General features: G+C 40.2%; 1 protein-coding gene across 5 annotated transcripts in view; it reads left to right on the top strand.

The window, feature by feature from the left end:
• LOC146515914 (solute carrier family 66 member 2) overlaps positions 1-15,499 on the top strand; it is a 159,232-nt gene that overhangs the window by 38,052 nt on the left and 105,681 nt on the right. For 4 of the 5 annotated variants that reach the window (XR_014874952.1, XM_085165505.1, XM_085165504.1 and 1 more), the window contains exon 4: positions 3,488-3,704. Coding sequence is in view for 3 of the 5 variants with exons in the window: in XM_085165505.1 (XP_085021631.1) it covers positions 3,488-3,704 (217 nt within the window). In the remaining 2 variants the exon portion in view is untranslated. Of the gene's footprint in view, positions 1-3,487; positions 7,466-15,499 lie in introns of all 5 variants that reach the window. The other variant, XR_014874953.1, reaches the window with a different exon arrangement.

Here is a 15,499-nt window from a genome sequence, read left to right as displayed (position 1 = left end):
TTTAGAGAAGTCCTTCAGATGAAAATCGGACACAACAATAAGGTCCAAAACCAGCACATATGCTATTATTATATTATTATATTGTTATATTGTTATATTAGATCAGTCTTCTTTAGGAGCGGATGGACTGTTTACTTCTTCACTCTCAACTTGATTGATTTCTTTCACAGTCCAATCACGGAGGAAAGGGATATTTTAGTCTTACGTCAGGGGTTTCAGCTTAGTTAAAGCTATGTGTGTAAGGAAGGGTTAGAAAGATTCCACACATAAAAATCCAACTTCCAGCATTTTGGTTCTCATTAGCTCAGTTCCTGGAAGTCTCATTGTGACCACTCATGCATCTGCAGTGTGCACTGGATTTCATTTTGGGAATGAGGACATTCAGCAGATGTGGCATGTGTGGAACTTGGTGAGGAAGGTAGTGATGGTGCAGCCAAAACCCCACAAAACACAAAACAGTTCAGCTCGTCTGAAACGAGCCACCACAGTGTGAAGTGTTTCCACTGAATGTGAGATGGAAACACGTCAGGATGAGATTTTTAATAAACTATGAAGAAATAAAAGCTCTCTCAACATGTCTGATCTATTCATCTGACACAAGTAAAGAAAATGCAGTTTAATACCTTTTGTAGAAGCCTACATGCAGTTTAATTTGAAATGTATGCTTTTATTTCGATAGTGCAGAAAAAACCGGAAGTTGGGTGAGAAGTTGTTTTTTGACCTGCAATCTCTCTTCATCCATTTTGAATTGAGCTTTATAAGTTTCATAATTTGGAATTCTGTTGCTGTGTACCTATTTGGACTTTTGAAGTAAATATTGAGAAACTATCAAGGATTGTTGTTTTGTTTTTTGTTTTTTGTTTTTTGGATATGGAAAGAGGGACTAAGGGGAGCGTCAAGCTAAGGCTCCATTCGAAGGAAATCTACATTAGTCAAAAAACCATGTGGCTCCACTCTCCTCTCGCCCAACTTCCTGTTGTTTCTGCACTATCAAAATAAAAGCGTACATTTCAAATTAAACTGCATGTAGGCTTCTACACCTTTAATAAGTTTCTAATGAATGTTGTGAGTCTGCGATCATTTCTTTTCTTATAGCATTGCTGTCTCTAATTGTTACACTTGGATTATTTTAACTGGAATCAGGACTGATGTCTTGATCTTCCTCAGATTTCTTCCATTGTTTTCTCTCATTTGATTTGATAGTCTGGGGTCGGAGTGTGAATGTTGGGATGTTTGCTTATACAAATGAAACTGAATTGAAATGATTCATTTTTAGTTTAGCTGACAGCAAACTAAATGATTAATTCCACCTTAAGTCTTAGTCTGGATTAATTCATTCTTAAAAGATGAATTGATTAATTTGGAATGAAATAGATTCTTCTTTTTCTTTTGTGTCATTTTGAATGCCGTATCTGTATTTTACCATCTTGGTTGAACCAAAATGCAATTTGAAGACATCTGTGTGTCTTCTTAATGATTGTTTTTTGTTCATCGAGTAGATCACAGTAGACACCAGGATAGAGCACAGAAGCATCATTCAAACCGTACAAGTAAAAAACATCAGCTGACACAGAAACTTCAGTTTGTGAGCTTAAAATCACCTACATCTACACACCTACACGCCCCTATTTTTGCTAATGCGCTCTTATTTAGTCATCAATCCCCTCTAGCTGATGTCAGCCGGTTTTCCACGGTCATACATACACAGTGAGAGATTGTCCATCATCTCATATAATGGTCCACTGGTACAATACTGAGGGTTGATGGGAATTCAGCTGTAGTGAGCCTAATGTTCCCGCTCATAAGATTTCCTTCTGAAGCACATGGAGGAGTCGCTGTTACTGAAGATGGCAAGACAGAAACTGCTAGACCACAGTGTGGCTGTTCTCATGTTCAATTTTACTTCACAGTCACACTGACTCACTTTTTCTTTAATGTTTCTGCAAGCTAACAAAAGCTGTGGTCTTTTAATTTTCCTCTGAATTGTAATGGCACACATGATAAATACGCTTGTGTCAATGAAAAGGTTTAAAGGTAATAAACTTAAATGTATAGCTCAGCCTTGCTAAAGGCCAATTTATTACAAAGTAATAGAAATGTTAAAGCTTTTGAGAATCTCGTTTTTCTTTGTTCCATTCACGTATGCTTGTGCTCAGTGTTGGTTTTAGTGCCATCTTTGCAGAATTCTATGCATCCTGTAATCAAATGTCCTCATTTGTCCTTCTTTTTTGTCTCAATCACTCTTCTTTTCCCATCCTCACATAGCGTAAGCACGTCGTTACCCTTCAGCAGCCACACACACGCTTACATATATCTCTGTTTCATCATCTCTGCTTTCTGTTTCTGACTCTTTTTCAGAATCTTTCATTTTTTCTGTTCACCTCTCGTAACCCGTTTCTTTCATTTTTGACTAGAGTCCAAAAGCCGTCGATTACCAGTAGGGCTGCCACGATTAGTCGACTAGTCACGATTATGTCGACTATCAAAATCGTCGACGACTAATTTAATAGTCGACGCGTCGTTTGAAGCTTTGTAAGATCCCAAAAGACGCAGGAATAAGTAGTAGGATTTAAGAGTGTAATAACGGACTGAAACAGAAGATGGCAGCACTGCATGTACAAGGATGCCAGCTGCCGTTAAACCCCGAAGAAGAAGAAGTAACTCTGTCCCAGAATTCATAGCGCAGCCCAGCTCAGTTGTCAACAATGGCGGCAGCTAGTTAGTTTTAATATTACTCTTATTATTCTTTCTGGGTCACAAAATAAACGTTGAACATATTTTCAGGCGAGAATGTAGCTGTGTAAACCTCAAATATCTGCTCAGTTTATCAAGACACCACATATTTTCAAAAGCGCTCTTTCAATGTCTGTTAGCCACTAGCTTGATAGCTAGCCGGGGGCTAGGCTAACTAGAGCCGTGAGAAGACCGGACTCCCAGCAAATCGTTTTCAAACCCACCACTGTCTTTGGCTACTCAGGTTAAACATATATAAGTCATTTAGATAACTTAAAAATGTTATTGTTTGGGTTTTTTAAGTATTTTCTTTGTTCCTGAGTAAATCGGTTTGGCTGAGATTAAAGTTATAGTTTTTACACAGCTGAATAAACGTCAAGCAGACAGCTGATTATCAGAAGTGTGAGATGCTCGAGAATTTACTCCAGTGTCCTGTTATATTTTAGATAGCAAGGAGTTTATTAAACTTCACCAAAACAATCTGCAAATTTCATTAAAATTTAACAAACTATCATCTTGTCTTTATTTTTAGTTAGCACATACCTTAAACACTTAAAGCTGTAAGATAATGATAGTTATATAAGAGCAGATGCTGCTGGTGCAATAAGCTGTAGTTTTACATCCAATGGATGATGATCTGATTAGTCGACTAATCGCAAAAATAATCGGTGACTAGTCGACTATCAAAATAATCGTTTGTGGCAGCCCTAATTACCAGTAAATGTTTGTCTGCGTTTGTATCTCCCGATTATAGACCTGAACTTGCATTACTTCTGGAAGTGGAGCGCCTTTGAGGACTACCTCCTCTTCTGCTTCGGCTTCACCGTCGTGTGTGCAGTCATCACCCTGCTGCTGCTGGACTCTGTGGTGTTTGTGGAGACTTTGGGTTCGCTGGCAGTGATGTTCGAGGCCATGCTGGGCGTCCCGCAGCTGCTGCAGAACTTCCATAATCGCTCCACAAAAGGCATGAGGTACAGTGTGCTCCAAGGTCAAACAATGCTCTGCTCACTGGCCTCACACTGGCATACAGAGGCACAGTCTACTCACTTCACTCCTGTCAGGGAGTCTCAGCAGTGATTTATATTCTCATGAACACATTATGCTAATAAGGTCATTTATAGCTACTGAAGTCTCCGTGAAAAGAAAATGGAGAGTCACATGCATCTTAATTTCACTAATGAAATCATTTTTTAAATGTTTGAATTCTTTTAAGACAATAATTATAACAAAATTGTTTTATTTTATTTTATTTAACAATTCAAAGCCAAACAGAAATATTCAAAACCCACAAATGTAAAAATTAATATTTTTTTTCCCCTACTAGTCTTAGGACTGTGAACTGCTTACTAACAGTATGTGTCAGCACAAAACTATCTCATGGCTTTAAAAGGTTAATGTCAGCATCATGTTTGTGATGTATTGTTTGTAGTTGGACTTAGCGTGTTTGCTTTTGTAAGAGTTTCAGATCAGATCATGCAAATGTGCTTTATTTTGGTTCGCAGCACACAAGTTTGTGAAAATTGTCCTGAATTCAGGGTAAAAAGAAGAAGCATGTGTTACTTTGTGTCCCACTTGGTTGTGATAGTTGCTGCTTAGGAGTGTAAATTTACTTGGAATGAGAGGCTTTTAAAAACAAGTGTGTAATCAGCACTGGTGGATCGCTCAAAGGTGTGAGGATCGTGCCCAAGCTCTGGCTGTGCGTTGTAGCTCTTCACCCTGCATTTTTAGAGCCGTGCACGACATATTTCCAGTCTTCAAGAACACTAGTATTTGGATGAAAACAGAGCAGATCTTAACTAAACCGACTGTCTGGGCTGAGGCAGAAGGAGAGTCCTGATACGCGATGTATAGCAGAATGTGTCTGCTTGTACAGAGAACTGTTGCCACGATCTGGAAGATTATCAAAAACTTATTGTCATTCAGCTGCCTCTCATTGATCTGAGTTACCATGCTTTCCACAGTACCAGCACTTACAGGGTATTATTTTGGTTAGTGGGCTACTTGCACCCTCTTCAACTTGCTGATTTGGGGTGCTTTCGGTAGAATGCTTGCATTATTTAAATGAACTGTCTGAGTCTTTGTAAATTAGCATATTGTTAGTAGAGGTGGGAATCACCATACATCCCACGATACGATATTATCACAATACTTAACGCTCGATACGATATTATTGCAATCTTTTAAAAATATTTTGCGATATTCAGATTCTGCACATAAAGGTAAACTTTATCAATATTCATTTTCTCTAATATCAAAGTCTCACACTCAGTCTTTCTCTCATTTCAGTTTTATTGTTGACAAACTGAACGGTTTGTATTACAGTCTAGTCCAACTTAACTGAATCAACCATCTGGTACAATTATAGCTATTCTGAACTATGCAGTTTATGAAAACTATGCAGCCCCTTCAGCAACTGAAGAATTTGAAAGTAAATTAAAACAAAATATAATTTTACATTAAATAAAGTTTTAAACTTAATTAAAATAAAACATGTCTTAAATTAAAATAAGTAAACTGTCATGTTTATTAAACACATTTGGACAGTGAAGGAATGTCAGGATTCTTGCTCAGAAAAGGATCAACATGCTCTGAAGTCAGAGCACAAAAACCTTTTTTGTAACAAAATATCGATTTCTGCTGTAACAAAATATCACGATACTACACAGTATCGATTTTTTCCCCCACCCCTAATTGTTAGTAGATCATCTGCAGAACTTTTTACTCCCATCAGAGCATTTTTGTGATTGCATCCTCACTTAATTTGCTCCACTAATGAAATCTGGTCCTTAGTGTCCTACAACACCTGCAGAGCTGCACACTACAGCTTCTGATTAGTAAAAGTTTCAGTGAAAGATCAAAGATCTGTTTAACATATATACTCAGTTCCACTTGCACTTGTTGATTTCAGTTTGTGTGCCAGAGGCTGAAAATAGTGTCACAGTCTACAGCGTGGACCGGGACGTCACTTTGGTTCTTATTGCACGAAAGGACGAGAACACGAAGTCGCATCAAGGATAGAAACAACTGGGTTATGCTGCTAACACAACATGCTAATGCTAAGCTAGCCAAGACTGAGTATCTGCTGATCCCAGCTCAGCAGCCAGACCCTGAACTTCAATACGAGCTCTCAGGCTCCAGGCTCTGCTTCTAGAGTCACCGTGATGATCACATCAAACTCTCGCTGCGCTGGTTTTTATCTTTGCTTTCTGGTGTCAGCTTTGTCTTCATACCCCAATACTAAGAGAAAGATCGTATGTGTGTCATTAGGGATTTGTGTTGTGTACATCTGTAGCTTAAAGGTTTACATTGTTAAATGGTAATTTTGAGACAATGTGTTCAAGTCGTTTTATGGAGAAATGGGAAAGTAATGAAATGAGATTTGTGATGAATTACTTTCTGTATTTGATGTGTTGCCTAGCGATGGTGGTGACTCTCAAAGTGGAGCCAGTGAGAACCAATCAGATTGATTGTCTTTATCCTGTCTTCCTTCTCTCACCCCAACCAATCACAGCAGATGGCCCCGCCATCTTGTTAAAAGGGAGTTTTTCCTTCCCACTGTCGCCAAAGTGCTGCTCATAGGGGGTCATATGATCGTTGGGTTTTTCTCTGTATGTATTATTGTAGGGTCTGCCTTACAATATAAAGCACCTTGAGGCGACTTTTGTTGTGATTTGGCGCTTTATAAATAACATTGAATTGAATTGAATTGAATAAGCAATATCGATAATGGAACTGGAATCTCTCTCTCTGGAATTTGACATCCCTAACAATGAAGAATTTAAAAATCTAATGTTGCTCTAATATTTAAAGTATATTGCAAGTAAAGTGGATTCGGCTTTAGCATTAGTTTCTGTCAGATATCTAAAATGTCACAGAGAAAGCTAGCCTTGATGCTTTTAGTGACCAGAGCAAATGCAGGTTTTCTCCAAAAGACTAAAACTAAATCAGTCTCGTGCCAAAATCGACTGTCTGTTTAAAGACAGGAAACACCAAAATATGAGTGACAGTTATTAGTATTAGCATTATCATTACCACCAATGAACAGATCCCTTAGAAGATATAGTATAGAATTATTTTTAAAAGCGACATTTAGAAGGGATCCCTTAGGTTTGGGTCACCCCCACTTAAAATTCAAGGTTTCAAGGTCACCTTGAATGAGAAGAGAAAGCAGCAGGTGGAAACGGGAGGCAACAAACCCCTCAGCTTACATTATGAATGCTTTCCCAGTTAAGATTGTGTCAGAGTGAGTTAAGGTCAGTGAGCATGCTTATTAGCCTGTCAGGTAAATGACTGTGAGATCAATTACACTCCTAATGGCTCAGAACCTCATGCTGATTATGATCATTATTTCCTTATTATGTCTGTCGTCAGTATAAAATCTGTGTTTATTAATATGCATTCATAAAAAATACTTTTAATCTCTAGGAAACTACTGGCATCTTTTCATGAGGTTTTCAGGAAGTTACTGAAGTTGGTTAACATTCATACCAGGGGAGCGTGGTGAAGAAAGAAGAGCTAAAATTAGGAAATTAGAGTGACGTCAGCTGGAAGTAGCAACTCTCCTCGGCGCGGGGTTTTTCCTTTAGTCGAGATTCCTTTTTGTAAAAATGCACAATGGATACATAACGTGTGTGTGTGTATATATAACGTGCGTACGTGTGTTCCTGTCTAGCTGTCTTTGTGAGGACCGAAATCTGCATTCTACTATACTTGTGAGAACCAACAGTCACTTGTGAGGACACACAAACTGGTCCTCACAAATTTGAAGGCATTTAAAGACATTTTTGAGGCTCAAAATGTGGTTTTAGTGTCAGGGTTACAATTAGGTTATGGTTATGGTTAGGGTTAGGCATTCATTTTTAATGGTTAGGGCAGTGGTTCCCAAACTGTTTTTGCTAGGCCCCCCTTTGTTTTACAAGAAAAATGCCCCCCCCACGCCGCGCGCACGCTCAAACACATCCTCCAACCACGCACGCCCATCTTTTGCTCCATTGCGGTTTATTTCACACCTCAAACATTTAGTAACAATTAAGCAAATACATGTAATCTGCAATAAATTACAGGTAGTAATAAAATAAACTACTAACTCTTTTACGCTACGTCCTCACCTACACGGGTGTTTTTGAACACGCAGCTGTTTCGTCCACGTAAACGGTGTTTCAAATCACTGAAAACTGAGATTTTTAAAAACTCATTTTTTGCGTTTCCGTGTGGACGAGGAATACAGAGTTCATCACGCAAGTCAAAGGTATGTGCCTTTTTCACGTCACACTGTGGCCACGTTATTGTTTACATGAGATGAATTGCAGACAGAGACAAAATACTGTTAATCTGACTGTCTGCAGGTTTTACACGCAGTTACTGTGCCTCCATTTACAAAGGCAGAGGCGTCACGGTGTGATTATTTTACTGTAGTTGTTTTTTTCCTGTGTAATAATATTCAACATTGCTATCAATACATTTTTCAAAAAATGCCTCTCTGTGCAAAATGGGTTTAAAAACATAAACAGCTGTGGGATCCTGTTTGTGATTTGAACAGGGGGAACAAATCGTGTCAGGATCAGCCTGATATTATTTGTATCCCGCTGTAACTTTACTGTATAAAGAGCTAACATCTCCAAAATGTCAGGAGTAGTTAGTCATTACAACAAGTGTTTGTGAACTAAAAATCAAGAATGTGGGATCCTGTTTGTCCGTGATTTAAACAGCCCAGCGCTGCTCCCGACAAAGGGAAAACCAATCCTGCAGGGAGACCTACCTCTGCACCTGTGCAGGTGAAGCCAAAGGGAAGATTTGCTTCATTATATTTTCTAGTCTTTGGCTTAGAATGAAGTTGGTTTGGAAACATATTCAGTGATGCTTCATCTCCTGCTTTGCGTTTCTGTGGCGCCCCGTGCTAGCAGTGTCCAAGCATTTTGTTTTTTTCCCCCTTTTCATACCTCGTACCCCCCCTGCAATGGCTCTGCACCCCCCTAGGGGACGGGCCCCACACTTTGGGAAGGCCTGGTTAGGGTAAGGGGCTAGGGAAAGCATTATGTCAATGAAGGTCCTCACGAAGATAGCTGAACGGGGTTGTGTGTGCAGATTGTTAGCTATAGCAGTAGACTTATAACTGATGTTTTGATCCATGTGCATTTGCTATAAAAATGAATTAATATTTTAAATATCATGAACTGATTGGTTTTGCTGTGTAAATATTTGCATTATATTTTGCAAGATATGACTCCAACATGAAGAATTATGGAGCTATTTTTAGTGTGTTTTGAGGTGAGAGGGGACCCGTGATATACTGTCAATGATTTCCTATTAGAGACGTTTGCTTTGTCTGCACTGAGCAGCAGAGTGACCGGTGTGTACTGTATATCTTTATATCTTCAGTATGTCCCCACTCCCACTTCAAATTGCCATCCATGCTTTCTGTAACTACCTGCACATACTGTGCTACACCACCTGCATCTCTGATTGAATTTTTATCTTCAAGTTGCTGTTTTATGGTTTACTGTTCTCTCGCTGTTATTTACCATTTCACATGTCCTCAGGATCCAGGCTTGAACCTGAACATCACACAAAGATTGGCAACACAAAAGGTCTTTGAAGTTGGGAACATCAAATCCTTAAACTCAGATACGTGAAAGTCCCCAAAAATAAAAAAGTCAGCTGTGTTTGTGTAGGAGGTATGAGCTAATCATAGAGTAATACTGCACAGTATTGGATGACTCATTCCAGAAGATTATGCATTTTCAACAGGAATAATTCATAATTTCAGTATAGATATTGGCTTTATGGCACAAATGTTGCTGACGGTTGGAAACGGCACAGACGATCCCTCGCGATGCATACGTGAGGATTTTCCAATTTCTAGATATTAAACACTGTTTTCCACATGACAGTGTGGCACACAATCAACTCTAATGCTATCCCAGGTGTAACAGTAGCTTGTTTTTGTGCACTCACATTCCCCTGAGCCCTATTACAGAGGTGTGATGCTGAGTGTATGGATCTGCTTCATGAAGGACTACGCACCTTTTCCAGTTCACCCAAATAATGACTTTCCAGGAGATGCATGCAAAAGTCAAGTAAAGGATGTGAAAGAAGCATCGAGTATATTTGACAGTTTGTTTAATATGTTTCCAGGCAACATTTTTTCATTTGTGCATATGTGTGCACACTCATTGTACTACTAATACTAGGAAAATTAAAGAGGTGACAGTTCAGTGATGAAAAAATCCAACAAAAAAGCAAAAGACTGGATGAGCCTGACGTGATTGGCAAGGAAAATTAAGTGTAGGTTTGAAAAAGTATTAATCCAAAGGGTTAATGTCATTAGCAAAATCTAATTAGTGTCAGGTGTCAAGAGACGAGGTGGAAGCTCCAAATCAATGAGGATGAACTGAAAGCACAGGTTAGAGACACTTATTGAAAAGAGGAGAAACGTGAGAGGAATTGATTAAAAAGAAATCCATGTTGTACTTCATGACGTCCTCCAAGAGACCCTGGTCTGCACCTTGAATTTAATGCGTAAACTGTTGTTTTTCTCTGGGGTCCAAAAATCAAAATTGCTTTCGTCGTCTTCTCCTTTTCTTCCTCCTCCTCCTTTCAGCCGGTCCCTTTAAGGGTTGTGACATTGACATTTGCCTCCATCTCATCCTATCCTTAGTGACAGCTACTGTCACACCAACCCTCTGCACGTCCTCCTTCAATACATCCATGAGTCTTCTCTTCTTCTGCCTGGCAGCTCCATCTTCAGCATCCTTCGCCCATCATATACAGTGGGGCAAAAAAGTATTTAGTCAGCCACCGATTGTGCAAGTTCCCCCACTTAAAATGATGACAGAGGTCAGTAATTTGCACCAGAGGTACACTTCAACTGTGAGAGACAGAATGTGAAAAAAAAAATCCATGAATTCACATGGTAGGATTTGTAAAGAATTTATTCGTAAATCAGGGTGGAAAATAAGTATTTGGTCAATAACAAAAATACAACTCAATACTTTGTAACATAACCTTTGTTGGCAATAACAGAGGTCAAACGTTTACTATAGGTCTTTACCAGGTTTGCACACACAGTAGCTGGTATTTTGGCCCATTCCTCCATGCAGATCTTCTCAAGAGCAGTGATGTTTTGGGGCTGTCGCCAAGCAACACGGACTTTCAACTCCCGCCACAGATTTTCTATGGGGTTGAGGTCTGGAGACTGGCTAGGCCACTCCAGGACTTTCAAATGCTTCTTACGGAGCCACTCCTTTGTTGCCCGGGCGGTGTGTTTTGGATCATTGTCATGTTGGAAGACCCAGCCTCGTTTCATCTTCAAAGTTCTCACTGATGGAAGGAGGTTTTGGCTCAAAATCTCACGATACTTGGCCCCATTCATTCTGTCCTTAACACGGATCAGTCGTCCTGTCCCCTTGGCAGAAAAACAGCCCCATAGCATGATGTTTCCACCCCCATGCTTCACAGTAGGTATGGTGTTCTTGGGATGCAACTCAGTATTCTTCTTCCTCCAAACACGACGAGTTGAGTTTATACCAAAAAGTTCTACTTTGGTTTCATCTGACCACATGACATTCTCCCAATCCTCTGCTGTATCATCCATGTGCTCTCTGGCAAACTTCAGACGGGCCTGGACATGCACTGGCTTCAGCAGCGGAACACGTCTGGCACTGCGGGATTTGATTCCCTGCCGTTGTAGTGTGTTACTGATGGTGACCTTTGTTACTTTGGTCCCAGCTCTCTGCAGGTCATTCACCAGGTCCCCCCGTGTGGTTCTGGGATCTTTGCTCACCGTTCTCATGATCATTTTGACCCCACGGGATGAGATCTTGCGTGGAGCCCCAGATCGAGGGAGATTATCAGTGGTCTTGTATGTCTTCCATTTTCTGATGATTGCTCCCACAGTTGATTTTTTCACACCAAGCTGCTTGCCTATTGTAGATTCACTCTTCCCAGTCTGGTGCAGGTCTACAATTCTTTTCCTGGTGTCCTTCGAAAGCTCTTTGGTCTTGGCCATGGCGGAGTTTGGAGTCTGACTGGTTGAGGCTGTGGACAGGTGTCTTTTATACAGATGATGAGGTCAAACAGGTGCCATTCATACAGGTAACGAGTGGGGGACAGAAAAGCTTCTTACAGAAGACGTTACAGGTCTGTGAGAGCCAGGGATTTTCCTTGTTTGAGGTGACCAAATACTTATTTTCCACCCTGATTTACGAATAAAGTCTTTACAAATCCTACCATGTGAATTCATGGATTTTTTTTTCACATTCTGTCTCTCACCGTTGAAGTGTATCTCTGGTGCAAATTACTGACCTCTGTCATCATTTTAAGTGGGGGAACTTGCACAATCGGTGGCTGACTAAATACTTTTTTGCCCCACTGTACACCGTCCCTCCTCTGCACGTGTCCCAGCCATCTCATCTCACCTCTCTTTGTCTCCAAATTGCTCAACCTGAGCTGTCACTCTGAAATAGTCATTATTAATCAGACTGGTGACTGTCTGAGTATCAGAACTCTGTAACTGCTCCGTGCTCTGTCTTTTTGTCAGTTCCACCGTCTCCCAAACCATACCTCACAGCAGGTCTCACTAGCATCTCGTCATCCTCCCCTTTCACTCTTGCTGCTGCTTCTATCACAAATCACCTCTGACACCCACTCCACCCTACCTGTACCCGTGTCTTCACCTCTCTTGACTGCTGCCTATTGCTTTGTAATGTCAAGTTGACCCTTAAGTGTTTAAACTCATCTACCTTCACTACCTCTACTCCTTGCACATGTATTCTGTCCTTTCATTCCTATTTTCTCCAGAGCATACCTCTACCTCTCCAGGCTCTCTTCCACTTGCTCCCTACTCTCAGTACAGATCACAGTGTCCTCTGCAAACATTATAATCCAGATGGCAGTCCTCATCTGTTTATAGGGCTGCCACGATTAGTCGACTAGTCACGATTATGTCGACTATCAAAATTGTCGACGACTGATTTAATAGTCGACGCGTCGTTTGAAGCTTTGTAAGATCACAAAAGACGCAGGAATAAGTAGCAGGATTTAAGAGTGTAATAACGGACTGAAACAGAAGATGGCAGCACTGCATGTACAAGGATGCCAGCTGCCATTAAACCCCGAAGAAGAAGAAGCTGTGTCCCAGAATTCATAGCGCAGCCCAGCTCAGTTTCCAACAATGGCGGCAGCTAGTTAGTTTTAATATTACTCTTATTATTCTTTCTGGGTCACAAAATAAACGTTGAACATATTTTCAGGCGAGAATGTAGCTGTGTAAACCTCAAATATCTGCTCAGTTTATCAAGACACCACATATTTTCAAAAGCGCTCCGACGTTTTCGGAGACGTCTGTTACCCACTAGCTCGATAGCTAGCCGGGGGCAGGGCTAGCTATCGAGCTAGTCGCTAGTCCCGGCTAATCGTTTTCAAACCCACCGCCGTCTTTCGCTACTCAGGTTAAATATATATAAGTCACTTAGATAACTTAAAAATGTTATAGTTTGGCTTTTTTTAGTATTTTATTTGTTCCTGAGTAAATCGGTTTGGCTGAGATTAAAGTTATAGTTTTTACACAGCTGAATAAACGTCAAGCAGACAGCTGATCATCAGAAGTGTGAGATGCTCGAGAATATACTCCGGTGTCCTGTTATATTTTAGATAGCAAGGAGTTTATTAAACTTCACCAAAACAATCTGCAAATTTCATTAAAATTTAACAAACTATCATCTTGTCTTTATTTTTAGTTAGCACATACCTTAAACACTTAAAGCTGTAAGCTAATGATAGTTATATAAGAGCAGATGCTGCTGGTGCAATAAGCTGTATGTTTTACGTCCAATGGATGATGATCTGATTAGTCGACTAATCGCAAAAATAATCGGTGACTAGTCGACTATCAAAATAATCGTTTGTGGCAGCCCTATCTGTTTATGTGTCCATCAGCACTGCTAAACCTATGAGAGCCATTTTTCATTCTTGGATCTATATAATGTCAGAGAGAGGGGACTCCTAATGTAGACAGGCATATAGCTTTGGATGTGCTGACAGCCAAGCAGGTGATACTCTAGATGTCACTTGAATTATGGCCTCAGTGAGCGTCTGTTCTCAGTAGCTTCAAGCTCCCTTCAGCACCAGACAAATGCCAACAGCTTCAAACTAATAAGTGGCCACAACTGTCGTTCCTACACAGGTATGAAAGCAGTCTTAAATATTTAATGAATTTACTATTTTGCATCTTTCAAATAAGTAGAAATTGCATAATCATCAGTTTTATGTGCTGTTGATGTCTAAGAATAAACTGGTTTCTTGCTGTTTAGTAAACACTGACTATGTAATGTTCTCAGGTTTAGATCTGATGGTGCCAACCGCTCGGCTTTTTAAAAGCCTTCATTACTCAGGTGGATGCTGCAACCGGTGCTGGAGTTGCTATTTGTTTATGTAAACAACGTGTGTGTGTGTGTGTGTGTGATTGCTCAGCTGCCTGGAGTGTGTCTGTTTTTTTCTTTCGTCTCATTAAAGTTTATCACTTTTGCTTCCTGTCCCATTCTCCTTTGCTAGCTCTGCACCAAAGCCTCCAACCTTCACAATGTCACTCTGTGACAGCAAAGGGAACGCTGACGCTGGCCGTGTGTCTCTCTCACTGACAGTAGTGTATGCAGACAAATACAGTGCTGGGCTTTCCTCTACTCTTTTTCTCTCTCAGTTAAATTTTCTTTATTGTCATGAATGTGAGAACAGAACTACTTGAAAGACTAAGCTATTATATAACACATACATAACGATCCGTCCCTTATTCCCCATTTTTATCACACACTCTTACACATTCACGCTAACACCTTGTGTCTTGCTCTCAGCTCAGGTTAACACTCTTCAGGCGTTAATAACGCTCCTACTGTGGATGGTAATGGGACCATTACCTGTAGGCCATTTCAACCAGTACCTTTACCTTTACAGTCTGGCCCTCGGGGGCAGCGCTAAGACCTCTAAGCAATTTGTGACCTGTGTATTAGAGCTATATCCCAGAGGAACCAACGAGTGTAATGTTGTCACTCTGTGTCCTGCTTATATGCTGTTGCTACCTTGTGATGGAAGATTTAATAGAAGCAGAATGCTCATCTACCTCACAATCAATCTAAATTCACAGGTTATTGCCTCTAAAACAAATGACACCGTAACCCTGAGCTTAAGCACAGTTTGAGTGAAGACCCATTAGGTGATCGTGGTCTGTTATTTGAATAAATTCTTACCTGTGATCTAAGGGAAATAGCGATTATTGTGAATAAATGACCGATGTCTCTCCATGACATAAGATAATCCAGCAGCCCGACGAGCGACGCTAATGATTCAAATTATAAGATGAGACGGTAATTCTAGCTTTTAATTATCTTTATTTTTACCTGGACACATTTTACTTTAATTATTTGTGTTATGCCTTTTGGTCAAAAGTCAGTAGTTAGTGCATAGTCTGATTAAGTTACATAAGCAAAGTGATACATAAGTTCAAAGTTAAGAAATATTATAAGTAATTCATGCTAAAAACAGTTAAAATGTATGGGTTCGAAATTTGCTCAGAGTGAGTCATCGTTATCACAAGCGATCTTTGTATTGTATGTGCGGAAATGGGAGCGAGGGAGCGCTCTGATCATTCGCCTATCTTTGACGTGTTTTCTCCGTTAATGCTGTAAAAGTGCTTCGGCAGTATTAAAAGAGTGAACGAGTTCATGTACACGCTAAAAGTGCCCTACACGCTTGTACCTTGGGAAACGTTCGTCTT

This window comes from Neolamprologus multifasciatus, chromosome 7, assembly GCF_963576455.1.
Source record: "Neolamprologus multifasciatus chromosome 7, fNeoMul1.2, whole genome shotgun sequence".
NCBI classification, from domain to species: Eukaryota; Metazoa; Chordata; class Actinopteri; order Cichliformes; family Cichlidae; genus Neolamprologus; species Neolamprologus multifasciatus.
The sequence above is the reverse complement of the archived record's forward strand: the minus strand, read 5'-3'. Positions and strand labels throughout refer to the sequence as shown.